General features: G+C 60.7%; 1 protein-coding gene across 1 annotated transcript; it reads right to left on the bottom strand.

The window, feature by feature from the left end:
* Positions 1-266: 266 nt before the first annotated feature.
* On the bottom strand, positions 267-15,437 carry LOC140475060 (sugar transporter SWEET1-like). Its single transcript, XM_072567749.1, has 4 exons — positions 15,317-15,437; positions 12,412-12,573; positions 4,269-4,388; positions 267-2,593 (listed from the first exon to the last, which is right to left on the bottom strand). The coding sequence occupies exons 1-4, from the start codon at positions 15,389-15,391 to the stop codon at positions 2,489-2,491; spliced, it is 462 nt and encodes a 153-aa protein (XP_072423850.1). The 5' UTR covers positions 15,392-15,437; the 3' UTR covers positions 267-2,488.
* Positions 15,438-19,672: the final 4,235 nt, after the last annotated feature.

Genomic DNA, 19,672 nt, shown 5'->3' with positions numbered 1-19,672 from the left:
ACGCTCGGCCCACCTCAGTCAGCTTGATCTAAGATGGATTCGGGGCCTGTTCTACATTTGATTATATCGTCCATTCCTGTGGGAGTGGGGGGGTCAGAATCCCACATGGGCGGGGCTGGTGGAACAGGGGGTCAAAATGGCCACTCGCCGCCCCCCCCCCCCCCCCCCCAAACCTCTGCAAAGGGGTATCTTGGAACGTCGGGGTCTTGGCGCGGCTACAACAGCCGTCTGTGCCGATTCGGTCCTGAATATTACTCTCTCCGGCATTTCTGGCAAAAGTACATTTATTGAAACGGTCGCAGAGTAACGCAAGTGGCACATTTAAATATAAAACAAAAATACACATTCTGGGTCCCTTTACGAATTGGGACAACGGGCTGGTGGTTCCCTTGCCCTCAATCGGACCGGGCCCAGCACAGGGCCACGTGTGTAAACCGCGCACTACCACAGATACTCAGACACAGGAGCTTCGACGGACACCCAGTGTGTTCGGGCTGAGTCCAAGAGCCTTTCCCAATCAGGAGAGGGAGGCCGCAGGGTAGAGATGGAGCTGTATCTCCCCTGTTCACGGGGGGAACCGTGACAGGGGGAGGGGGCGCAAGAGGTCAATATGAGACCGTCACTATTAAAGCCAAATTAGGGATTGAGGGAAACCAATACCTTTCCACCAAAAGAGAGGGGGAGACTCGCTCTCACGGGGAGTGTGGGGGGGGGGGGGGAGAATGGGGAACTCACTCCCAACGGGGAGTGGGGGGAGAATGGGGGACTCGCTCCCAACGGGGAGTGGGGGGAGAATGGGGGACTCGCTCCCAACGGGGAGTGGGGGGGAATGAGGGACTCGCTTCCAATGGGGAGTGGGGGGGAATGGGGAACTCGCTCCCAATGGGGAGTGGGGGGGAATGGGGAACTCGCTCCCAATGGGGAATGGGGGAGAATGGGGAACTCGCTCCCAACGGGGAGTTGGGGGGAGAATGGGGGACTCGCTCCCAACGGGGAGTGGGGGAGAATGGGGAACTCGCTCCCAATGGGGAATGGGGGAGAATGGGGAACTCACTCCCAACGGGGAGTGGGGGGGAATGAGGGACTCGCTTCCAATGGGGAGTGGGGGGAGAATGGGGGACTCGCTCCCAACGGGGAGTGGGGGGGAATGAGGGACTCGCTCCCAACGGGGAGTGGGGGGGAATGGGGAACTCACTCCCAATGGGGAGTGGGGGGAGAATGGGGGACTCACTCCCAACGGGGAGTGAGGGGGGAGAATGGGGAACTCACTCCCAATGGGGAGTGGGGGGAGAATGGGGGACTCGCTCCCAACGGGGAGTGGGGGGGGAATGAGGGACTCGCTCCCAATGGGGAGTGGGGGGAGAATGGGGGACTCGCTCCCAATGGGGAGTGGGGGGAGAATGAGGGACTCGCTCCCAATGGGGAGTGGGGGGAGAATGGGGGACTCGCTCCCAATGGGGAGTGGGGGGAAGAATGGGGGACTCACTCCCAATGGGGAGTGGGGGGAGAATGGGGGAACTCGCTCCCAATGGGGAGTGGGGGAGAATGGGGAACTCACTCCCAACGGGGAGTGGGGGGAGAATGGGGAACTCACTCCCAATGGGGAGTGGGGGGAAGAATGGGGGACTCACTCCCAATGGGGAGTGGGGGGAGAATGGGGGAACTCGCTCCCAATGGGGAGTGGGGGGAGAATGGGGAACTCACTCCCAACGGGGAGTGGGGGGAGAATGGGGAACTCACTCCCAACGGGGAGTTGGGGGGAGAATGGGGGACTCACCACCCTAATGGGAGATGAAGGGGGAAGAGGGGGTGTGGAAGGAGATCAATGCGGGGCAGCTCCAGCACGAAGCAGAGGGGCTGAACAGCCTGTCTGTCAGACTTAGGACAATAAGGTCAGAGAAACCCAAACGGAGTAGGGGTCTGCCCAAGGGGGAAAGGGTGGGGGCACAAGGGGCAATTGGAGGATGGTAAGCTCAATGTCAGGCAGGATGCAGAGTCAGAGAGAGAGGGAGGGGAATCCAAAATGGAGAACCGGGAATGGTTGGCATTGTGAGAGCCCGTACCCCAGTCAGAGTGTCTGTGTTTGTGTGTCTGTGTGTGTGTGTCTGTGTGTGTGTGTCTGTGTGTGTGTGTCTGTGTGTGTGTGTCTGTGTGTGTGTGTCTGTGTGAGAGAAAGCCCATACCCCAGTGAGAGTCAGTTCACCACCAAAAGACATTTCCAACTAAGATTGAAATCAGAACGCGAACCACAGCTGATTCTGTGAACAATTTTCTCTCTCCAGTTGAAATGTTCTTCTCTGACAATTTGGCGAGAGCGTGTTGGCTGTGAATCGATCTGTCCCTTAATCCCCGGGGCATCGTCCAACAGTCTGTCTGCTCCTGTGGGATTTTCGGAATGGTACGCAGTTTCTCCGTCCAGAGGAGGCAAGGCAAAATGAATTGGCGTCAGGCCTTAGGCCCGAGTCAGGCCTTAGGCCCGAGTTAGGCCTTAGGCCTGAACAGGCCGAAAGGGGAATTTCTCCTGCACAGGGGAAAACCTCCAGAATAACCAAAAGCGCACGAGACTGGTGAGGATTCCTGGGACATTTGGAATCTGCAGGGGGGAGGGGTACGGAGGGAGGGGAGAGAGAGAGGGAGGAAGAAATGCAACAAAAGTTGACCAAACCATACTCCGATGACATTGGCTCCCAATCCCTCAGGGTGAAGGGCAGTGGGCAATGCCACCCCAAAAAAGGGGAGCCTATCCACACCCTCACCGTCCCCCCACGACCCCAAACCACTGCAGGACATTGCATTTATCGAGCTCCCAACTCCTTCCTCTCCCTCAGCCCACAGCTACCTCCCAAACTTCAGGACAGCTGGCACATAGGAAGGTCACCCAAACGCAACACATCACCCTCGGTCCACACAGCCCTCAGCGCTGACCCTCTAACAGCGCCCGCTCCCTCAGCACTGACCCTCCGACAGCGCCCACTCCCTCAGCACTGACCCTCCGACAGCGACCACTCCCTCAGCACTGACCCTCCAACAGCACCCGCTCACTCAGCACTGACCCTCCGACAGTGCCCACTCCCTCAGCACTGACCCTCAGACAGTGCCCACTCCCTCAGCACTGACCCTCAGACAGTGCCCACTCCCTCAGCACTGACCCTCCGACAGCGACCACTCCCTCAGCACTGACCCTCAGACAGTACCCACTGCTTTAGCACTGACCCTCCGACCGTGCCCACTCCCTCAGCGCTGACCCTCCGACAGCGCCCGCTCCCTCAGCACTGACCCTCCGACAGTACCCACTCTCTGAGCACTGACCCTCAGACAGTGCCCACTCCCTCAGCACTGACCCTCCGACCGTGCCCACTCCCTCAGCACTGACCCTCCGACAGCGCCCACTCCCTCAGCACTGACCCTCCGACAGCGCCCACTCCCTCAGCACTGACCCTCCGACAACTCCCACTCCCTCAGCGCTGACCCTCCGACAGCTCCCACTCCCTCAGCGCTGACCCTCCGACAGCGCCCGCTCCCTCAGCGCTGACCCTCCGACAGCGCCCCGCTCCCTCAGCGCTGACCCTCCGACAGCTCCCACTCCCTCAGCGCTGACCCTCCGACAGCTCCCACTCCCTCAGCGCTGACCCCTCCGACAGCGCCCGCTCCCTCAGCACTGACCCTCCGACAGCGCCCACTCCCTCAGCACTGACCCTCCGACAGCGCCCGCTCCCTCAGCACTGACCCTCAGACAGTGCCCACTCCCTCAGCACTGACCCTCCGACAGTACCCACTGCCTTAGCACTGACCCTCCGACCGTGCCCACTCCCTCAGCGCTGACCCTCCGACAGCGCCCGCTCCCTCAGCACTGACCCTCCGACAGTACCCACTCTCTGAGCACTGACCCTCCGACCGTGCCCACTCCCTCAGCGCTGACCCTCCGACAGTACCCACTCTCTGAGCACTGACCCTCCGACCGTGCCCACTCCCTCAGCACTGACCCTCCGACAGCGCCTGCTCCCTCAGCGCTGACCCTCCAACAGCGCCAACTCCCTCAGCACTGACCCTCCGACAGCGCCCACTCCCTCAGCACTGACCCTCGGACAGCGCCCACTCCCTCAGCACTGACCCTCCGACAGCGCCCGATCCCTCAGCAATGACCCTCGGACAGTACCCACTCCCTCAGCACTGACCCTGCAGTCTGGTGAGAAGGTGAGTGAAGTCTGTGTGACCCACCATTGGAGTTTAACCCTTTGAGTACCTCCCTGCCCCAGTGGGTTAATTACCACAATGTAGGGGTCTGTGAGCTGAGCACCGTACAGAGTCCAGGAGGTCGATGTCAAGAGGGTTGCTACCGTCAGTGGGAACGAGAGGCATTTTGTTGACCGGGTTCGGACTATCTTGGCCTGAGCAATATGAGAAAGAGAAAGAGAGGGGTGAAGGAGCACCACCGAGGCTCTGTCTTTCCACCATTCTACACTGAACCCTCTCCTTCTGCTCCCCTCCACAGAGAGTGCGTGGGCCCTAACGCCAGATTCCCACAGTCATCCCCAGGCCGCAGGCTCCACACCACACACACACACACACACACACACACACACACACACACACACTAGGCCGCAGGCTCCAACACTACCCACATTAATCCCCAGGCCGCAGGCTCCACACCACACACACACGCTAGGCCGCAGGCTCCGACACCAGCCACACACTAGGCCGCAGGCTCCCACACTACCCACATTAATCTCCAGGCCGCAGGCTCCACACCACACACACACGCTAGGCCGCAGGCTCCGACACCAGCCACACAATAGGCCACAGGATCCAACATCAGCCACGTGCTAGGCCACAGGCTCCAACACCACCCATACTAATCCCCAGGTCATAGGCTCCAACACTAGGCACACGCTAGGCCACAGGCTCCAACACCACCCATACTAATCCCCAGGTCATAGGCTCCAACACTAGCCACATGTTAGGCCACAGGCTCCAACACCACCCATACTAATCCCCAGGTCATAGGCTCCAACACGAGGCACACGCTAGGCCACAGGCTCCAACACCACCCATACTAATCCCCAGGTCATAGGCTCCAACACGAGGCACACGCTAGGCCACAGGCTCCAACACCACCCATACTAATCCCCAGGTCATAGGCTCCAACACGAGGCACACGCTAGGCCACAGGCTCCAACACCACCCATACTAATCCCCAGGTCATAGGCTCCAACACGAGGCACACGCTAGGCCACAGGCTCCAACACCACCCATACTAATCCCCAGGTCATAGGCTCCAACACGAGGCACACGCTAGGCCACAGGCTCCAACACCACCCATACTAATCCCCAGGTCATAGGCTCCAACACGAGGCACACGCTAGGCCACAGGCTCCAACACCACCCATACTAATCCCCAGGTCACAGCCTCCAACACCACACACACACGCTAGGCCACAGGCTCCAACAACAGCCACACACTCGGCCACAGACTCTGTTATCAAACACAAACAAGGCTGCAAGACCCTGTGTAGAAAGTGAGGACAGCAGATGCCTGTGGCCCTGTGATACCCTGCAGTTCCCAGGGCCAACTACCCACCATAGGCCACAGGCCTGAACACCACCCTCGCATAAGTCACAGGGCCCAAGTCTAATGTCAACTACACACTCAACTGGTGTTGCCCAGGACCAACCACACACTCGACCACAGGCCCCAGGGCCAACCACAGAGTGGGCCAAAAGCCCCAGGGCTAACCATACACTAGGCCCCAGGCCCAACCACAGAGTGGGCCACAAGCCCCAGGGCCAACCACATGAGGTCACAGGCCCCGGGGCCAACCACACACTAGGCCACAGGCCCCAGGGCTAACCACATACTAGGTCACAGGCCCCGGGGACAACCACACGGTAGGCCCCAGGGCCAACCCCACACTAGGCCACAGGCCCCAGGGCTGCCAGAGGAATTGGTGGAGGCTGGTACAATGACAACATTTAAAAGGCATCTGGATGGGGGTGTGAATAGGAAGGTTTGGAGGGATATGGGCCAGGTGCTGGAAAATGGGACGAGTTTGGGTTAGGATATCTGGTCGACATGGACGAGCTGGACCAAAGGGTCTGTTTCCGTGCTGTACATCTCCATGACTCTATGACCCAAGGTCATCCACGCACCAGGCCTCAGGCCCTGTGGACCATCCACGCACCAGGCCTCAGGCTCTGTGGGCCATCCACACACCAGGCCTCAGGCTCTGTGGGCCATCCACACACCAGGCCTCAGGCTCTGTGGGCCATCCACGCACCAGGCCTCAGGCTCTGTGGGCCATCCACGCACCAGGCCTCAGGCTCTATGGGCCATCCACACACCAGGCCTCGGGCCCTGTGGGCCATCCACACACCAGGCCTCAGGCCCTGTGGGCCATCCACACACCAGGCCACAGTCCCCAGGGCCAACCACACACTAGGCCACAGGCCCCAGGGCCAACCACACACTAGGCCACAGGCCCCAGGGCCAACCACATACTAGGCCACAGGCCCCAGGGCCAACCACACACTAGGCCACAGGCCCCAGGGCCAAACACACACTAGGCCACAGGCCCCAGGGCTAACCATACACTAGGCCACAGGCCCCAGGGCCAACCACACACTAGGCCACAGGCCCCAGGGCCAACCACACGCTCGGCCACAGGCCCCAGGGCCAAACACACACTAGGCCACAGGCCCCAGGGCTAACCATACACTAGGCCACAGGCCCCAGGGCCAACCACACACTAGGCCACAGGCCCCAGGGCCAACCACACACTAGGCCACAGGCCGCAGGACTAACCACACACGAGGCCACAGGCCCCAGGGTTATCCACACACGAGGGCACAGGCCCCAGGGCTAACCATACACAAGGCCACAGACCCCAGGGCTAACCACACACGAGGCCACAGACCCCAGGGCCAACCACAGAGTGGGCCACAGGCCCCAGGGCCAACCACACGCTAGGCCACAGGCCCCAGGACCAACCACACACTAGGCCACAGGCCCCAGGACCAACCACACACTAGGCCACAGGCCCCAGGGCCAACCACACGCTAGGCCACAGGCCCCAGGGCCAACCAGACACTAGGCCACAGGCCCCAGGGCCAACCACACACTAGGCCACAGGCCCCAGGGCTAACCATACACTCGGCCACAGGCCCCAGGGCCAACCCCACACGAGGCCACAGACCCCAGGGCCAACTACAGAGTGGGCCACAGGCCCCAGGGCCAACCACACACTCGGCCACAGGCCCCAGGGCCAACCACACACTCGGCCACAGGCCCCAGGGCCAACCACACAGTAAGCTACAGGACCCAGGGCCAACCCCACACTAGGCCACAGGCCCCAGGGCCAACCCCACACTAGGTCACAGGCCCCAGGGGCCAACCACACATGAGGCTACAGGCCCCAGGGCTAACCACAGAGTGGGCCACAGGCCCCAGGGCCAACCACACGCTAGTCCACAGGCCCCAGGGCCAACCACACACTAGGCCACAGTCCCCAGGGCCAACCACACACCAGGCCCCAGGGCCAACCACACGCTAGGCCACAGGCCCCAGGGCCAACCACACACTAGGCCACAGGCCCCAGGGCCAACCACACACTAGGCCACAGGCCCCAGGGCTAACCACACACTCGGCCACAGGCTCCAGGGCCAACCCCACACGAGGCCACAGACCCCAGGGCCAACTACAGAGTGGGCCACAGGCCCCAGGGCCAACCACACACTAGGCCACAGGCCCCAGGGCTTACCATACACTAGGCCACAGGCCCCAGGGCCAACCACACACTCGGCCACAGGCCCCAGGGCCAACCACACACTCGGCCACAGGCCCCAGGGCCAACCACACGGTAAGCTACAGGCCCCAGGGCCAACCCCACACTAGGCCACAGGCCCCAGGGCCAACCACACATGAGGCCACAGCCCCAGGGCTAACCACAGAGTAGGGAAAAGATTTAAAAGGGACCTAAAGGGCAACATTTTCACCCAGAGGGTGGTACGTGTATGAAATGAGCTGCCAGAGGAATTGGTGGAGGCTGGTACAATGACAACATTTAAAAGGCATCTGGATGGGGGTGTGAATAGGAAGGGTTTGGAGGGATATGGGCCAAGTGCTGGAAAATGGGACGAGTTTGGGTTAGGATATCTGGTCGACATGGACGAGCTGGACCAAAGGGTCTGTTTCCGTGCTGTACATCTCCATGACTCTATGACCCAAGGTCATCCACGCACCAGGCCTCAGGCCCTGTCGGCCATCCACGCACCAGGCCTCAGGCTCTGTGGGCCATCCACACACCAGGCCTCAGGCTCTGTGGGCCATTCACACACAGGCCTCGGGCCCTGAGGGCCATCCACACACCAGGCCTCGGGCCCTGTGGGCCATTCACACACCAGGCCTCGGGCTCTGTGGCCATCCACACACCAGGCCTCGGGCTCTGTGGCTATTCACACACCAGGCCTCAGGCTCTATGGCCATCCACACACCAGGCCTCGGGCTCTGTGGGCCATCCACGCACCAGGCCTCGGGCTCTGTGGGCCATCCACGCACCAGGCCTCGGGCTCTGTGGGCCATCCACGCACCAGGCCTCGGGCTCTGTGGCTATTCACACACCAGGCCTCGGGCCCTGTGGGCCATCCACACACCAGGCCTCAGGCTTTGTGGGCCATTCACACACCAGGCCTCGGGCCCTGTGGGCCATCCACACACCAGGCCTCGGGCCCTGAGGGCCATGCACACACCAGGCCTCGGGCCCTGTGGGCCATCCACACACCAGGCCTAAGGCCCTGTGGGCCATCCACACACCAGGCCTAAGGCCCTGTGGGCCATCCACACACCAGGCCTCTGGCCCTGTGGGCCATCCACACACCAGGCCTCTGGCCCTGTGGGCCATCCACACACGAGGCCGCAGGCTCTGAGGGCCATCCACACACCAGGCCGCAGGCTCTGAGGGCCATCCACACACCAGGCCTCAGGGTCTATGGCCATTCACACACCAGGCTGCAGGCTCTGAGGGCTATCCACACACCAGGCCGCAGGCTCTGAGGACCATCCACACACCAGGCCTCAGGCTCTATGGCCATCCACACACCAGGCTGCAGGCTCTGAGGGCCATCCACACACCAGGCCTCAGGCTCTATGGGCCATCCACACACCAGGCCTCGGGCCCTGAGGGCCATCCACACACCAGGCCTCGGGCTCTACGGGCCATCCACACACCAGGCCTCGGGCCCTGTGGGCCATCCACACACCAGGCCTCTGGCCCTGTGGGCCATCCACACACCAGGCCTCTGGCCCTGTGGGCCATCCACACACCAGGCCTCTGGCCCTGTGGGCCATCCACACACCAGGCCTCTGGCTCTGTGGGCCATCCACACACCAGGCCTCTGGCCCTGTGGGCCATCCACACACCAGGCCTAAGGCCCTGTGGGCCATCCACACACCAGGCCTCTGGCCCTGTGGGCCATCCACACACCAGGCCTCTGGCCCTGTGGGCCATCCACACACCAGGCCTCTGGCCCTGTGGGCCATCCACACACCAGGCCTCTGGCCCTGTGGGCCATCCACACACCAGGCCTCTGGCCCTGTGGGCCATCCACACACCAGGCCTCTGGCCCTGTGGGCCATCCACACACCAGGCCTCTGGCCCTGTGGGCCATCCACACACCAGGCCTCTGGCCCTGTGGGCCATCCACACACCAGGCCTCTGGCCCTGTGGGCCATCCACACACCAGGCCTCTGGCCCTGTGGGCCATCCACACACCAGGCCTCTGGCCCTGTGGGCCATCCACACACCAGGCCTCTGGCCCTGTGGGCCATCCACACACCAGGCCTCTGGCCCTGTGGGCCATCCACCACCAGGCCTCTGGCCCTGTGGGCCATCCACACACCAGGCCTCTGGCCCTGTGGGCCATCCACACACCAGGCCTCTGGCCCTGTGGGCCATCCACACACCAGGCCTCTGGCCCTGTGGGCCATCACACACACCAGGCCTCTGGCCCTGTGGGCCATCCACACACCAGGCCTCTGGCCCTGTGGGCCATCCACACACCAGGCCTCTGGCCCTGTGGGCCATCCACACACCAGGCCTCTGGCCCTGTGGGCCATCCACACACCAGGCCTCTGGCCCTGTGGGCCATCCACACACCAGCCTCTGGCTCTGTGGGCCATCCACACACCAGGCCTCTGGCTCTGTGGGCCATCCACACACCAGGCCGCAGGCTCTGAGGGCCATCCACACACCAGGCCGCAGGCTCTGAGGGCCATCCCACACACCAGGCCTCAGGCTCTATGGCCATCCACACACCAGGCTGCAGGCTCTGAGGGCCATCCACACACCAGGCCGCAGGCTCTGAGGACCATCCACACACCAGGCCTCACGCTCTATGGCCATCCACACACCAGGCCTCTGGCCCTGTGGGCCATCCACACACCAGGCCTCTGGCCCTGTGGGCCATCCACACACCAGGCCTCTGGCTCTGTGGGCCATCCACACACCAGGCCTCTGGCTCTGTGGGCCATCCACACACCAGGCCGCAGGCTCTGAGGGCCATCCACACACCAGGCCGCAGGCTCTGAGGGCCATCCACACACCAGGCCTCAGCTCTATGGCCATCCACAACACCAGGCTGCAGGCTCTGAGGGCCATCCACACACCAGGCCGCAGGCTCTGAGGACCATCCACACACCAGGCCTCACGCTCTATGGCCATCCACACACCAGGCTGCAGGCTCTGAGGGCCATCCACACACCAGGCCTCACGCTCCATGGCCATCCACACACCAGGCCTCAGGCTCTATGGGCCATCCACACACCAGGCCTCGGCCCTGAGGGCCATCCACACACCAGGCCTCAGGCTCTACGGGCCATCCACACACCAGGCCTCACGCTCCATGGCCATCCACACACCAGGCCTCAGGCTCCATGGCCATCACACACCAGGCCTCGGGCCCTGTGGGCCATCCACGACACCAGGCCTCGGGCCCTGTGGGCCATCCACACACCAGGCCTCGGGCCCTGTGGGCCATCCACACACCAGGCCTCGGGCCCTGTGGGCCATCCACACACCAGGCCTCGGGCCCTGTTGGCCATCCACACACCAGGCCTAAGGCCCTGTGGGCCATCCACACACCAGGCCTCAGGCCCTGTGGGCCATCCACACACCAGGCCTCAGGCCCTGTGGGCCATCCACACACCAGGCCTCTGGCCCTGTGGGCCATCCACACACCAGGCCTCTGGCCCTGTGGGGCCATCCACACACCAGGCCTCTGGCCCTGTGGGCCATCCACACACCAGGCCTCTGGCCCTGTGGGCCATCCACACACCAGGCCTCTGGCCCTGTGGGCCATCCACAACACCAGGCCTCTGGCCCTGTGGGCCATCCACACACCAGGCCTCTGGCCCTGTGGGCCATCCACACACCAGGCCTCTGGCCCTGTGGGCCATCCACACACCAGGCCTCTGGCCCTGTGGGCCATCCACACACCAGGCCTCTGGCCCTGTGGGCCATCCACACACCAGGCCTCTGGCCCTTGTGGGCCATCCACACACCAGGCCTCTGGCCCTGTGGGCCATCCACACACCAGGCCGCAGGCTCTGAGGGCCATCCACACACCAGGCCTCAGGCTCTATGGCCAATCCACACACCAGGCTGCAGGCTCGGAAGGGCCATCCACACACCAGGCCGCAGGCTCTGAGGGCCATCCACACACCAGGCCGCAGGATGGCCATCCACACACCAGGCTGCAGGCTCTGAGGGCCATCCACACACCAGGCCTCACGCTCCATGGACCATCCACACACCAGGCCTCACGCTCCATGGCCATCCACACACCAGGCCTCAGGCTCTATGGGCCATCCACACACCAGGCCTCGGGCCCTGTGGACCATCCACACACCAGGCCTCGGGCTCTGTGGGCCATCCACACACCAGGCCTCAGGATCTATGGGCCATCCACACACCAGGCCTCAGGCTCCATGGCCATCCACACACCAGGCCTCAGGCCCAGTGGGTCATCCACACACCAGGCCTGAAGCTGGTGGAAGTAACGCTGGAGCCGCTTGGAGAAAGGCAAGACAGAGAGGGAGGGAGAGAGAGGGAGGGAGAGAGAGGGAGGGAGAGAGAGGGAGGGAGAGAGAGGGAGGGAGAGAGAGGGAGGGAGAGAGAGGGAGGGAGAGAGAGGGAGGGAGGGAGAGAGAGGGAGGGAGAGAGAGGGAGGGAGAGAGAGGGAGGGAGAGAGAGGGAGGGAGAGAGAGAGGGAGGGAGAGAGAGGGAGGGAGAGAGAGGGAGGGAGAGAGAGGGAGGGAGAGAGAGGGAGGGAGAGAGAGCGAGGGAGAGAGACAGAGAGGGAGAGAGAATTTGGAGACCGGGCCGCGCACAGGCGTTTTCTCCCCACTCGGCGGAGATTTACCAGGTCAGCGAGTGGAGAGAGGTACATGGAGATGGTGAAGGCACTGCACAGGAAACCCAACTGGTGTAGACGGAGCTCGGAGTCTGACACCAGCATCGCAAAGTAGTAATACACTGTCCCCAAGATGGCTCCAGCTAGGACGACCTTGGTCATCACCTGGAACTGTGACAAGAAACACACAAAACAAACACATCAAATAAACATATCTTGGGGTCATGCCCCCGAAGGTCCACACCAACTTTAGCCTCAGTGTTTCAGACAGGGTCACTCCAATAACTTGACACTTGACCCTTGACCCTGCTCCCCACCCACGTCCTCCTGTGGCCTTTCTCCCATGATCCTTTGCACCATGACTTGTCCAGGCTCAATTATTGACTGGTGATTGGTGTAGACTTTTGGAGAGGAGCTCAGGGAGTACCTTATTCCTGATGAAGGGCTTTTGCCCGAAACGTCGATTTCGCTGCTCCTTGGATGCTGCCTGAACTGCTGTGCTCTTCCAGCACCACTAATCCAGTATTTGGTTTTCAGTGGGTGCTGTCGGAGGGTCAGTGCTGAGGGAGTGGGCACTGTCAGAGGGTCAGTGCTGAGGGAGTGGGCGCTGTCAGAGGGTCAGTGCTGAGGGAGTGGGTGCTGTGGGAGGGTCAGTGCTGAGGGAGTGGGCGCTGTCGGAGGGTCAGTGCTGAGGGAGTGGGTGCTGTGGGAGGGTCAGTGCTGAGGGAGGGTCAGTGCTGAGGGAGTGGGCGCTGTCGGAGGGTCAGTGCTGAGGGAGTGGGCGCTGTCGGAGGGTCAGTGCTGAGGGAGTGGGTGCTGTGGGAGGGTCAGTGCTGAGGGAGTGGGTGCTGTCGGAGGGTCAGTGCTGAGGGAGTGGGTGCTGTCGGAGGGTCAGTGCTGAGGGAGTGGGTGCTGTCGGAGGGTCAGTGCTGAGGGAGTGGGCACTGAGGGAGCAGGCTGTGTCAGAGGGTCAGTGCTGAGGGAGGGTCAGTGCTGAGGGAGTGGGCACTGAGGGAGGGTCAGCGCTGAGGGAGGGTCAGTGCTGAGGGAGCAGGCGCTGAGGGAGGGTCAGCGCTGAGGGAGGGTCAGCGCTGAGGGAGTGGGTGCTGTCGGAGGGTCAGTGCTGAGGGAGTGGGCACTGTTGGAGGGTCAGTGCTGAGGGAGTGGGCACTGAGGGAGGGTCAGTGCTGAGGGAGCAGGCGCTGAGGGAGGGTCAGCGCTGAGGGAGTGGGTGCTGTCGGAGGGTCAGCGCTGAGGGAGTGGGTGCTGTCGGAGGGTCAGTGCTGAGGGAGTGGGCGCTGTCAGAGGGTCAGTGCTGGGGGAGCAGGCGCTGAGGAGGGTCAGTGCTGAGGGAGCGCAGTGCTGAGGGAGTGGGCGCTGTCGGAGGGTCAGTGCTGAGGGAGCGGGCGCTGTCGGAGGGTCAGTGCTGAGGGAGTGGGCACTGTCGGAGGGTCAGTGCTGAGGGAGTGGGCACTGTCGGAGGATCAGTGTTGAGGGAGCGGGCACTGTCGGAGGGTCAGTGCTGAGGGAGGGGGCATTGTCGGAGGGTCAGTGCTGAGGGAGAAAGCACTGTCGGAGGGTCAGTGTTGAGGGAGCGGGCACTGTCGGAGGGTCAGTGCTGAGGGAGGGGGCATTGTCGGAGGGTCAGTGCTGAGGGAGTGGGCGCTGAGGGAGGGTCAGTGCTGAGGGAGTGGGCGCTGAGGGAGGGTCAGCGCTGAGGGAGCGGGTGCTGAGGGAGGGTCAGTGGTGAGGGAGTGGGCGCTGAGGGAGGGTCAGTGCTGAGGGAGTGGGCGCTGAGGGAGGGTCAGCGCTGAGGGAGGTTCAGCGCTGAGGGAGTGGGTACTGTCGGAGGGTCAGTGCTGAGGGAGTGGGCACTGTCAGAGGGTCAGTGCTGAGGGAGTGGGTGCTGTCGGAGGGTCAGTGCTGAGGGAGTGGGCACTGTCGGAGGTTCAGTGCTGAGGGTGCAGGCGCTGAGGGAGGGTCAGTGCTGAGGGAGCAGGCGCTGAGGTAGGGTCAGTGCTGAGGGAGCGGGCGCTGTCGGAGGGTCAGTGCTGAGGGAGCGGGCGCTGTCGGAGGGTCAGTACTGAGGGAGGGGGCACTGTTGGAGGGTCAGTGTTGAGGGAGCGGGCACTGTCAGAGGGTCAGTGCTGAGGGAGGGAGCGCTGAGGGAGGGTCAGCGCTGAGGGAGTGGGTGCTGTCGGAGGGTCAGCGCTGAGGGAGCGGGTGCTGTCGGAGGGTCAGTGCTGAGGGAGCGGGCACTGTCGGAGGGTCAGTGCTGAGGGAGCGGGCACTGTCGGAGGGTCAGTGCTGAGGGAGCGGGTGCTGTCGGAGGGTCAGTGCTGAGGGAGCGGGTGCTGTCGGAGGGTCAGTGCTGAGGGAGCGGGCAGTTGTCCCCATACTCCTCAAGAAACCAACCAGTTTTGGGAAAATAATAACCCATTGGCCACATTAGTGGGTTGGTAACACCCTGGCAGGGGTTGCCGGGGGTGGGGGTTTGGAATCCCACCAGGGGAGAACCCCCCCCGCCATGTCTGGGCCTACACGTGACTCCAGACTGCCCCACTTAACCAAAATGTCAGGACTCCGAGATTCTCCAATTAGGGAGCGAGAGCGGGAGCGGGACTAACCCCCCCCCTCCCCCTTCGCCCCACCGCACCCACACACCATCCACACAAAATTATTTTCCGAAGAGTCCTCCCCACCCCTCTCTCCTGGACGGGAGAGAAGGATTATACCACATCGGGATGGTGCGTTGCCAGGATCCCATTCCATCGCGAGTCAAGGGAAGGGAAGGCCGAAAGGGGGTGTTGTGGAGTGGGAAAGAAGGGGTGGGGTGTGGTGGTCCTCACAGGGCATCTGGGGGGGGGGGAAGGGGGGAACCACGGGATGGAGGGTGGGGAGCGTCATGGCCTACCTTCTCATTGCTGAAGTACAGGTAGGCCAGGATGTAGCAGAGCTGGAGGGAGACGCCAATCCAGTTGACCGTCATCAACGTCCAATCACCTTTGAGTTGACCGTAGTAGAGCCATCCACAGTTACTGCGGGGGGGGGGTTGTGGGGGGGGAGGGGGTGGGGGTGGGGAACAGAAACGGAGTCAGTCAAACTCCCCTCTCTTTGCCAGAACCCCACCCCCAACAGACCCAAAGCCCAGGGGCTTGTCGGAGGAAAGTCCCAGGCTCCAAATGCGGCCTAGTCCTGGGGGGGGGGGGAAAGGGGATTTTGACGCCCGTAGGGGAGGAGGGTCAGAGAAACGGTGGGACCCGGCACTCTGCATTGATGTAGCATCCGACGTGTGTGGCAAAACCTCCCGGGGTGAGGGTGGGAGTGGGAGAGGGGAGGGTCGCCTCTCTGTGTCGCCCAGCACCGACCCAGACCCTTCAGCCCAACCTGTCCATGCTGACCAGATTGGGCCAGCATGGTGGCTCAGTGGTTAGCCCCGCTGCCTCACGGCTCAAGAGATCAGGGATCGAATCCCCCCCATCCCCGGGGTGTCTCTGTCTGTGTGGAGTTTGCACATTCTCCCCGTGTCTGCGTGGGTTTCCTCCGGGTGCTCCGGTTTCCCCCCACAGTCCAAAGATGTGCAGGGTAGGGTGGATTGGCCATCCCATAGTGTCCAGGGATGTGCAGGTTAGGGTGGATTGGCCATGCTAAATTGTCCCATAGTGCCCAGGGATATGCAGGTTAGGGTGGATTGGCCATGCTAAATTGTCCCATAGTGCCCCAGGGATGTGCAGGTTAGGGTGGATTGGCCATGCTAAATTGTCCCATAGTGCCCCAGGGATGTGAAGGTTAGGGTGGATTGGCCATTCTAAATTGTCCCATAGTGCCCCAGGGATGTGCAGGTTAGGGTGGATGGGCCATGCTAAATTGTCCCATAGTGCCCAGGGATGTGTAGGTTAGGGTGGATTGGCCATGCTAAATTGTCCCATAGTCTCCAGGGATGTACAGGTTAGGGTGGATTGGCCATGCTAAATTGTCCCATAGTGCCCAGGGATGTGAAGGTTAGGGTGGATTGGCCATGCTAAATTGTCCCATAGTGCCCAGGGATGTGTAGGTTAGGGTGGATTGGCCATGCTAAATTGTCCCATAGTGCCCAGGGATGTGAAGGTTAGGGTGGATTGGCCATGCTAAATTGTCCCATAGTGCCCAGGGATGTGTAGGTTAGGGTGGATTGGCCAATCTAAATTGTCCCATAGTGCCCCAGGGATGTGCAGGTTAGGGTGGATGGGCCATGCTAAATTGTCCCATAGTGCCCAGGGATGTGTAGGTTAGGGTGGATTGGCCATGCTAAATTGTCCCATAGTCTCCAGGGATGTACAGGTTAGGGTGGATTGGCCATGCTAAATTGTCCCATAGTGCCCAGGGATGTGAAGGTTAGGGTGGATTGGCCATGCTAAATTGTCCCATAGTGCCCAGGGATGTGTAGGTTAGGGTGGATTGGCCATGCTAAATTGTCCCATAGTGCCCAGGGATGTGAAGGTTAGGGTGGATTGGCCATGCTAAATTGTCCCATAGTGCCCAGGGATGTGTAGGTTAGGGTGGATTGGCCAATCTAAATTGTCCCATAGTGCCCCAGGGATGTGCAGGTTAGGGTGGATTGGCCATGCTAAATTGTCCCATAGTGCCCAGGGATGTGTAGGTTAGGGTGGATTGGCCAATCTAAATTGTCCCATAGTGCCCCAGGGATGTGCAGGTTAGGGTGGATTGGCCAATCTAAATTGTCCCATAGTGCCCCAGGGATGTGTAGGTTAGGGTGGATTGGCCATGCTAAATTATCCCATAGTGCCCCAGGGATGTGTAGGTTAGGGTGGATTGGCCATGCTAAATTGTCCCATAGTGCCCCAGGGATGTGCAGGTTAGGGTGGATTGGCCAATCTAAATTGTCCCATAGTGCCCCAGGGATGTGCAGGTTAGGGTGGATTGGCCATGCTAAATTGTCCCATAGTGCCCAGGGATGTGCAGGTTAGGGTGGATTGGCCATGCTAAATTGTCCCGTAGTGCCCAGGGATGTGTAGGTTAGGGTGGATTGGCCATGCTAAATTGTCCCGTAGTGCCCAGGGATGTGCAGGTTAGGGTGGATTGGCCATGCTAAATTGTCCCATAGTGCCCAGGGATGTACAGGTTAGGGTGGATTGGCCATGCTAAATTGTCCTATCGTGCCCAGGGATGTGCAGGTTAGGGTGGATTGGCCATGCTAAATTGTCCCATAGTGCCCAGGGATGTGCAGGTTAGGGTGGATTGGCCATGCTAAATTGTCCCATAGTGCCCAGGGATGTACAGGTTAGGGTGGATTGGCCATGCTAAATTGTCCCATCGTATCCAGGGATGTGCAGGTTAGGGTGGATTGGCCATGCTAAATTGTCCCATAGTGCCCAGGGATGTGCAGGTTCGGGTGGATTGGCCATGCTAAATTGTCCCATAGTGCCCAGGGATGTGCAGGTTAGGGTGGATTGGCCATGCTAAATTGTCCCATAGTGCCCAGGGATGTACAGGTTAGGGTGGATTGGCCATGCTAAATTGTCCCATCGTATCCAGGGATGTGCAGGTTAGGATGGATTGGCCATGCTAAATTGTCCCATAGTGCCCAGGGATGTGCAGGTTAGGGTGGATTGGCCTGGGGTAAATGTCGGGGAATGTAGGGAGTGATGGTCTTTGGAGGGTCAGTGTGGACTTATTGGGCTGAAGGGCCTGTATCCACACTGTAGAGATTCTCATTCTCATATCCCAACCTAATCTAGTCCCATTTGCCAGCCCTTGGCCCATATCCCTCCAAACCCTTCCTATCCATGTCCCCATCCAGATGCCTTTTAAATGCTGTCATTGTACCAGCCTCCACCACTTCCTCTGGCAGCTCATTCCATACACGTACCACCCTCTGGGTGAAAAAGTTGCCCCTCAGGTCCCTTTCCCCTCTCACCCTAAACCTATGCCCCTCTAGTTCTGGACTCCCCCCACCCCGGGGGAAAAGACCTTGTCTGTTTACCCTATCCATACCCCTCATGATTTTATAAACCTCTATAAGGTCACCCCTCAGCCTCCGACGCTCCAGGGAAAACAGCCCCAGCCTGTTCAGCCTCTCCCTGTAGCTCAAACCCTCCAACATCCTTGTCAATCTTTACTGCACCCTTGCTAGTTTAACAACATTTTTCCCAAAGCAGGGAAACCAGAATTGCATGCAGCCTTCCAAAAGCGGCCAAATCAACTTCCTGTACAGCCCCAACATGACCCTCCCAACTCCTGTACTCAATACTCTGACCAATAAAGGAAAGCATACCAAACACCGCCTTCACTATCCTATCGACCTGCGACTCCACTTTCAAGGAGCTATGAACCTGCCCTCAAGGTCTCTTTGTTCAGCAACACTCCCAGGACCTTCCCATTAAGTGTATAAGTCCTGCTAAGATTTGTTTTGGAAATGAATCCAACATTGCATTTGTAGGAAAGATGCGAATGTCTCAGAGAGAAAGAGAGAGAGAGAGAGAGAGAGAGAGACAGAGGTAGAAAGAGAGAGAGAGAGAGAGAGAGACAGGGAGAGAATCAGAAAGAGAAAGAGTGAGACACGGAGACAGAGAGAGGGAGACAAAGAGAGAGAGAGAGAGACAGAGAAAGAAGAGGGGGAGATAGAGAGAGAGAGATACAGAGAGAGAAGGGGGGGATTGGCAAGAAATTTCAGTGATGAGGATGGATCTCAGGGGTTGGGACCCCGGGAGAGGGAGATGGAGGATTTGCAATATCGCTGGCTGGGGGGGGGGGGGGGGAAATGGGCAGAGAGAAGAGAGGGAGGGGGCGAAGGAACGAGGAGGGGCATGGAGACTGTCCGTGACATGCAGACGAGGAGGGGGGGAGGTGAGAACAATTTTTCACCCCCATCGCTCCCCTTGATGCTCAATGGTGTTACCGTCACTGAATTCCCCCCCCCCCGACTATCAACATCCTGAGGGTTCCCATTGAGAGAGAATCTAACCATCGCTCCCCTTGATGTTCAATGGTGTTACCATCACTGAATCCCCCCCCCCCCACTATCAACATCCTGGGGGTTCCCATTGAGAGAGAATCTAACCATCACCCCCTTGATGTTCAATGGTGTTACCATCACTGAATCCCCCCCCCCCCCCCCCACTATCAACATCCTGGGGGTTCCCATTGAGAGAGAATCTAACCATCGCCCCCTTGATGTTCAATGGTGTTACCATCACTGAATCCCCCCCCCCCCACTATCAACATCCTGGGGGTTCCCATTGAGAGAGAATCTAACCATCGCCCCCTTGAT

Source organism: Chiloscyllium punctatum, unplaced genomic scaffold, assembly GCF_047496795.1.
Source record: "Chiloscyllium punctatum isolate Juve2018m unplaced genomic scaffold, sChiPun1.3 scaffold_1361, whole genome shotgun sequence".
Classification (NCBI taxonomy): Eukaryota; Metazoa; Chordata; class Chondrichthyes; order Orectolobiformes; family Hemiscylliidae; genus Chiloscyllium; species Chiloscyllium punctatum.
This window is presented reverse-complemented; position numbering and strand designations above follow the sequence as displayed.

Bases quoted from the DNA above. Each gene is read 5' to 3' on its own strand.
- LOC140475060 (XM_072567749.1), bottom strand. From the start codon at position 15,391: ATGACGGTCAACTGGATTGGCGTCTCCCTCCAGCTCTGCTACATCCTG. The intron at 12,574-15,316 runs GTAGGCCATGAC...TTCTTGTCACAG, and splicing joins TGTACTTCAGCAATGAGAAG to TTCCAGGTGATGACCAAGGT. The intron at 4,389-12,411 runs GTAAATCTCCGC...CATATTGCTCAG, and splicing joins TCTCTCCACTCGCTGACCTG to GCCAAGATAGTCCGAACCCG.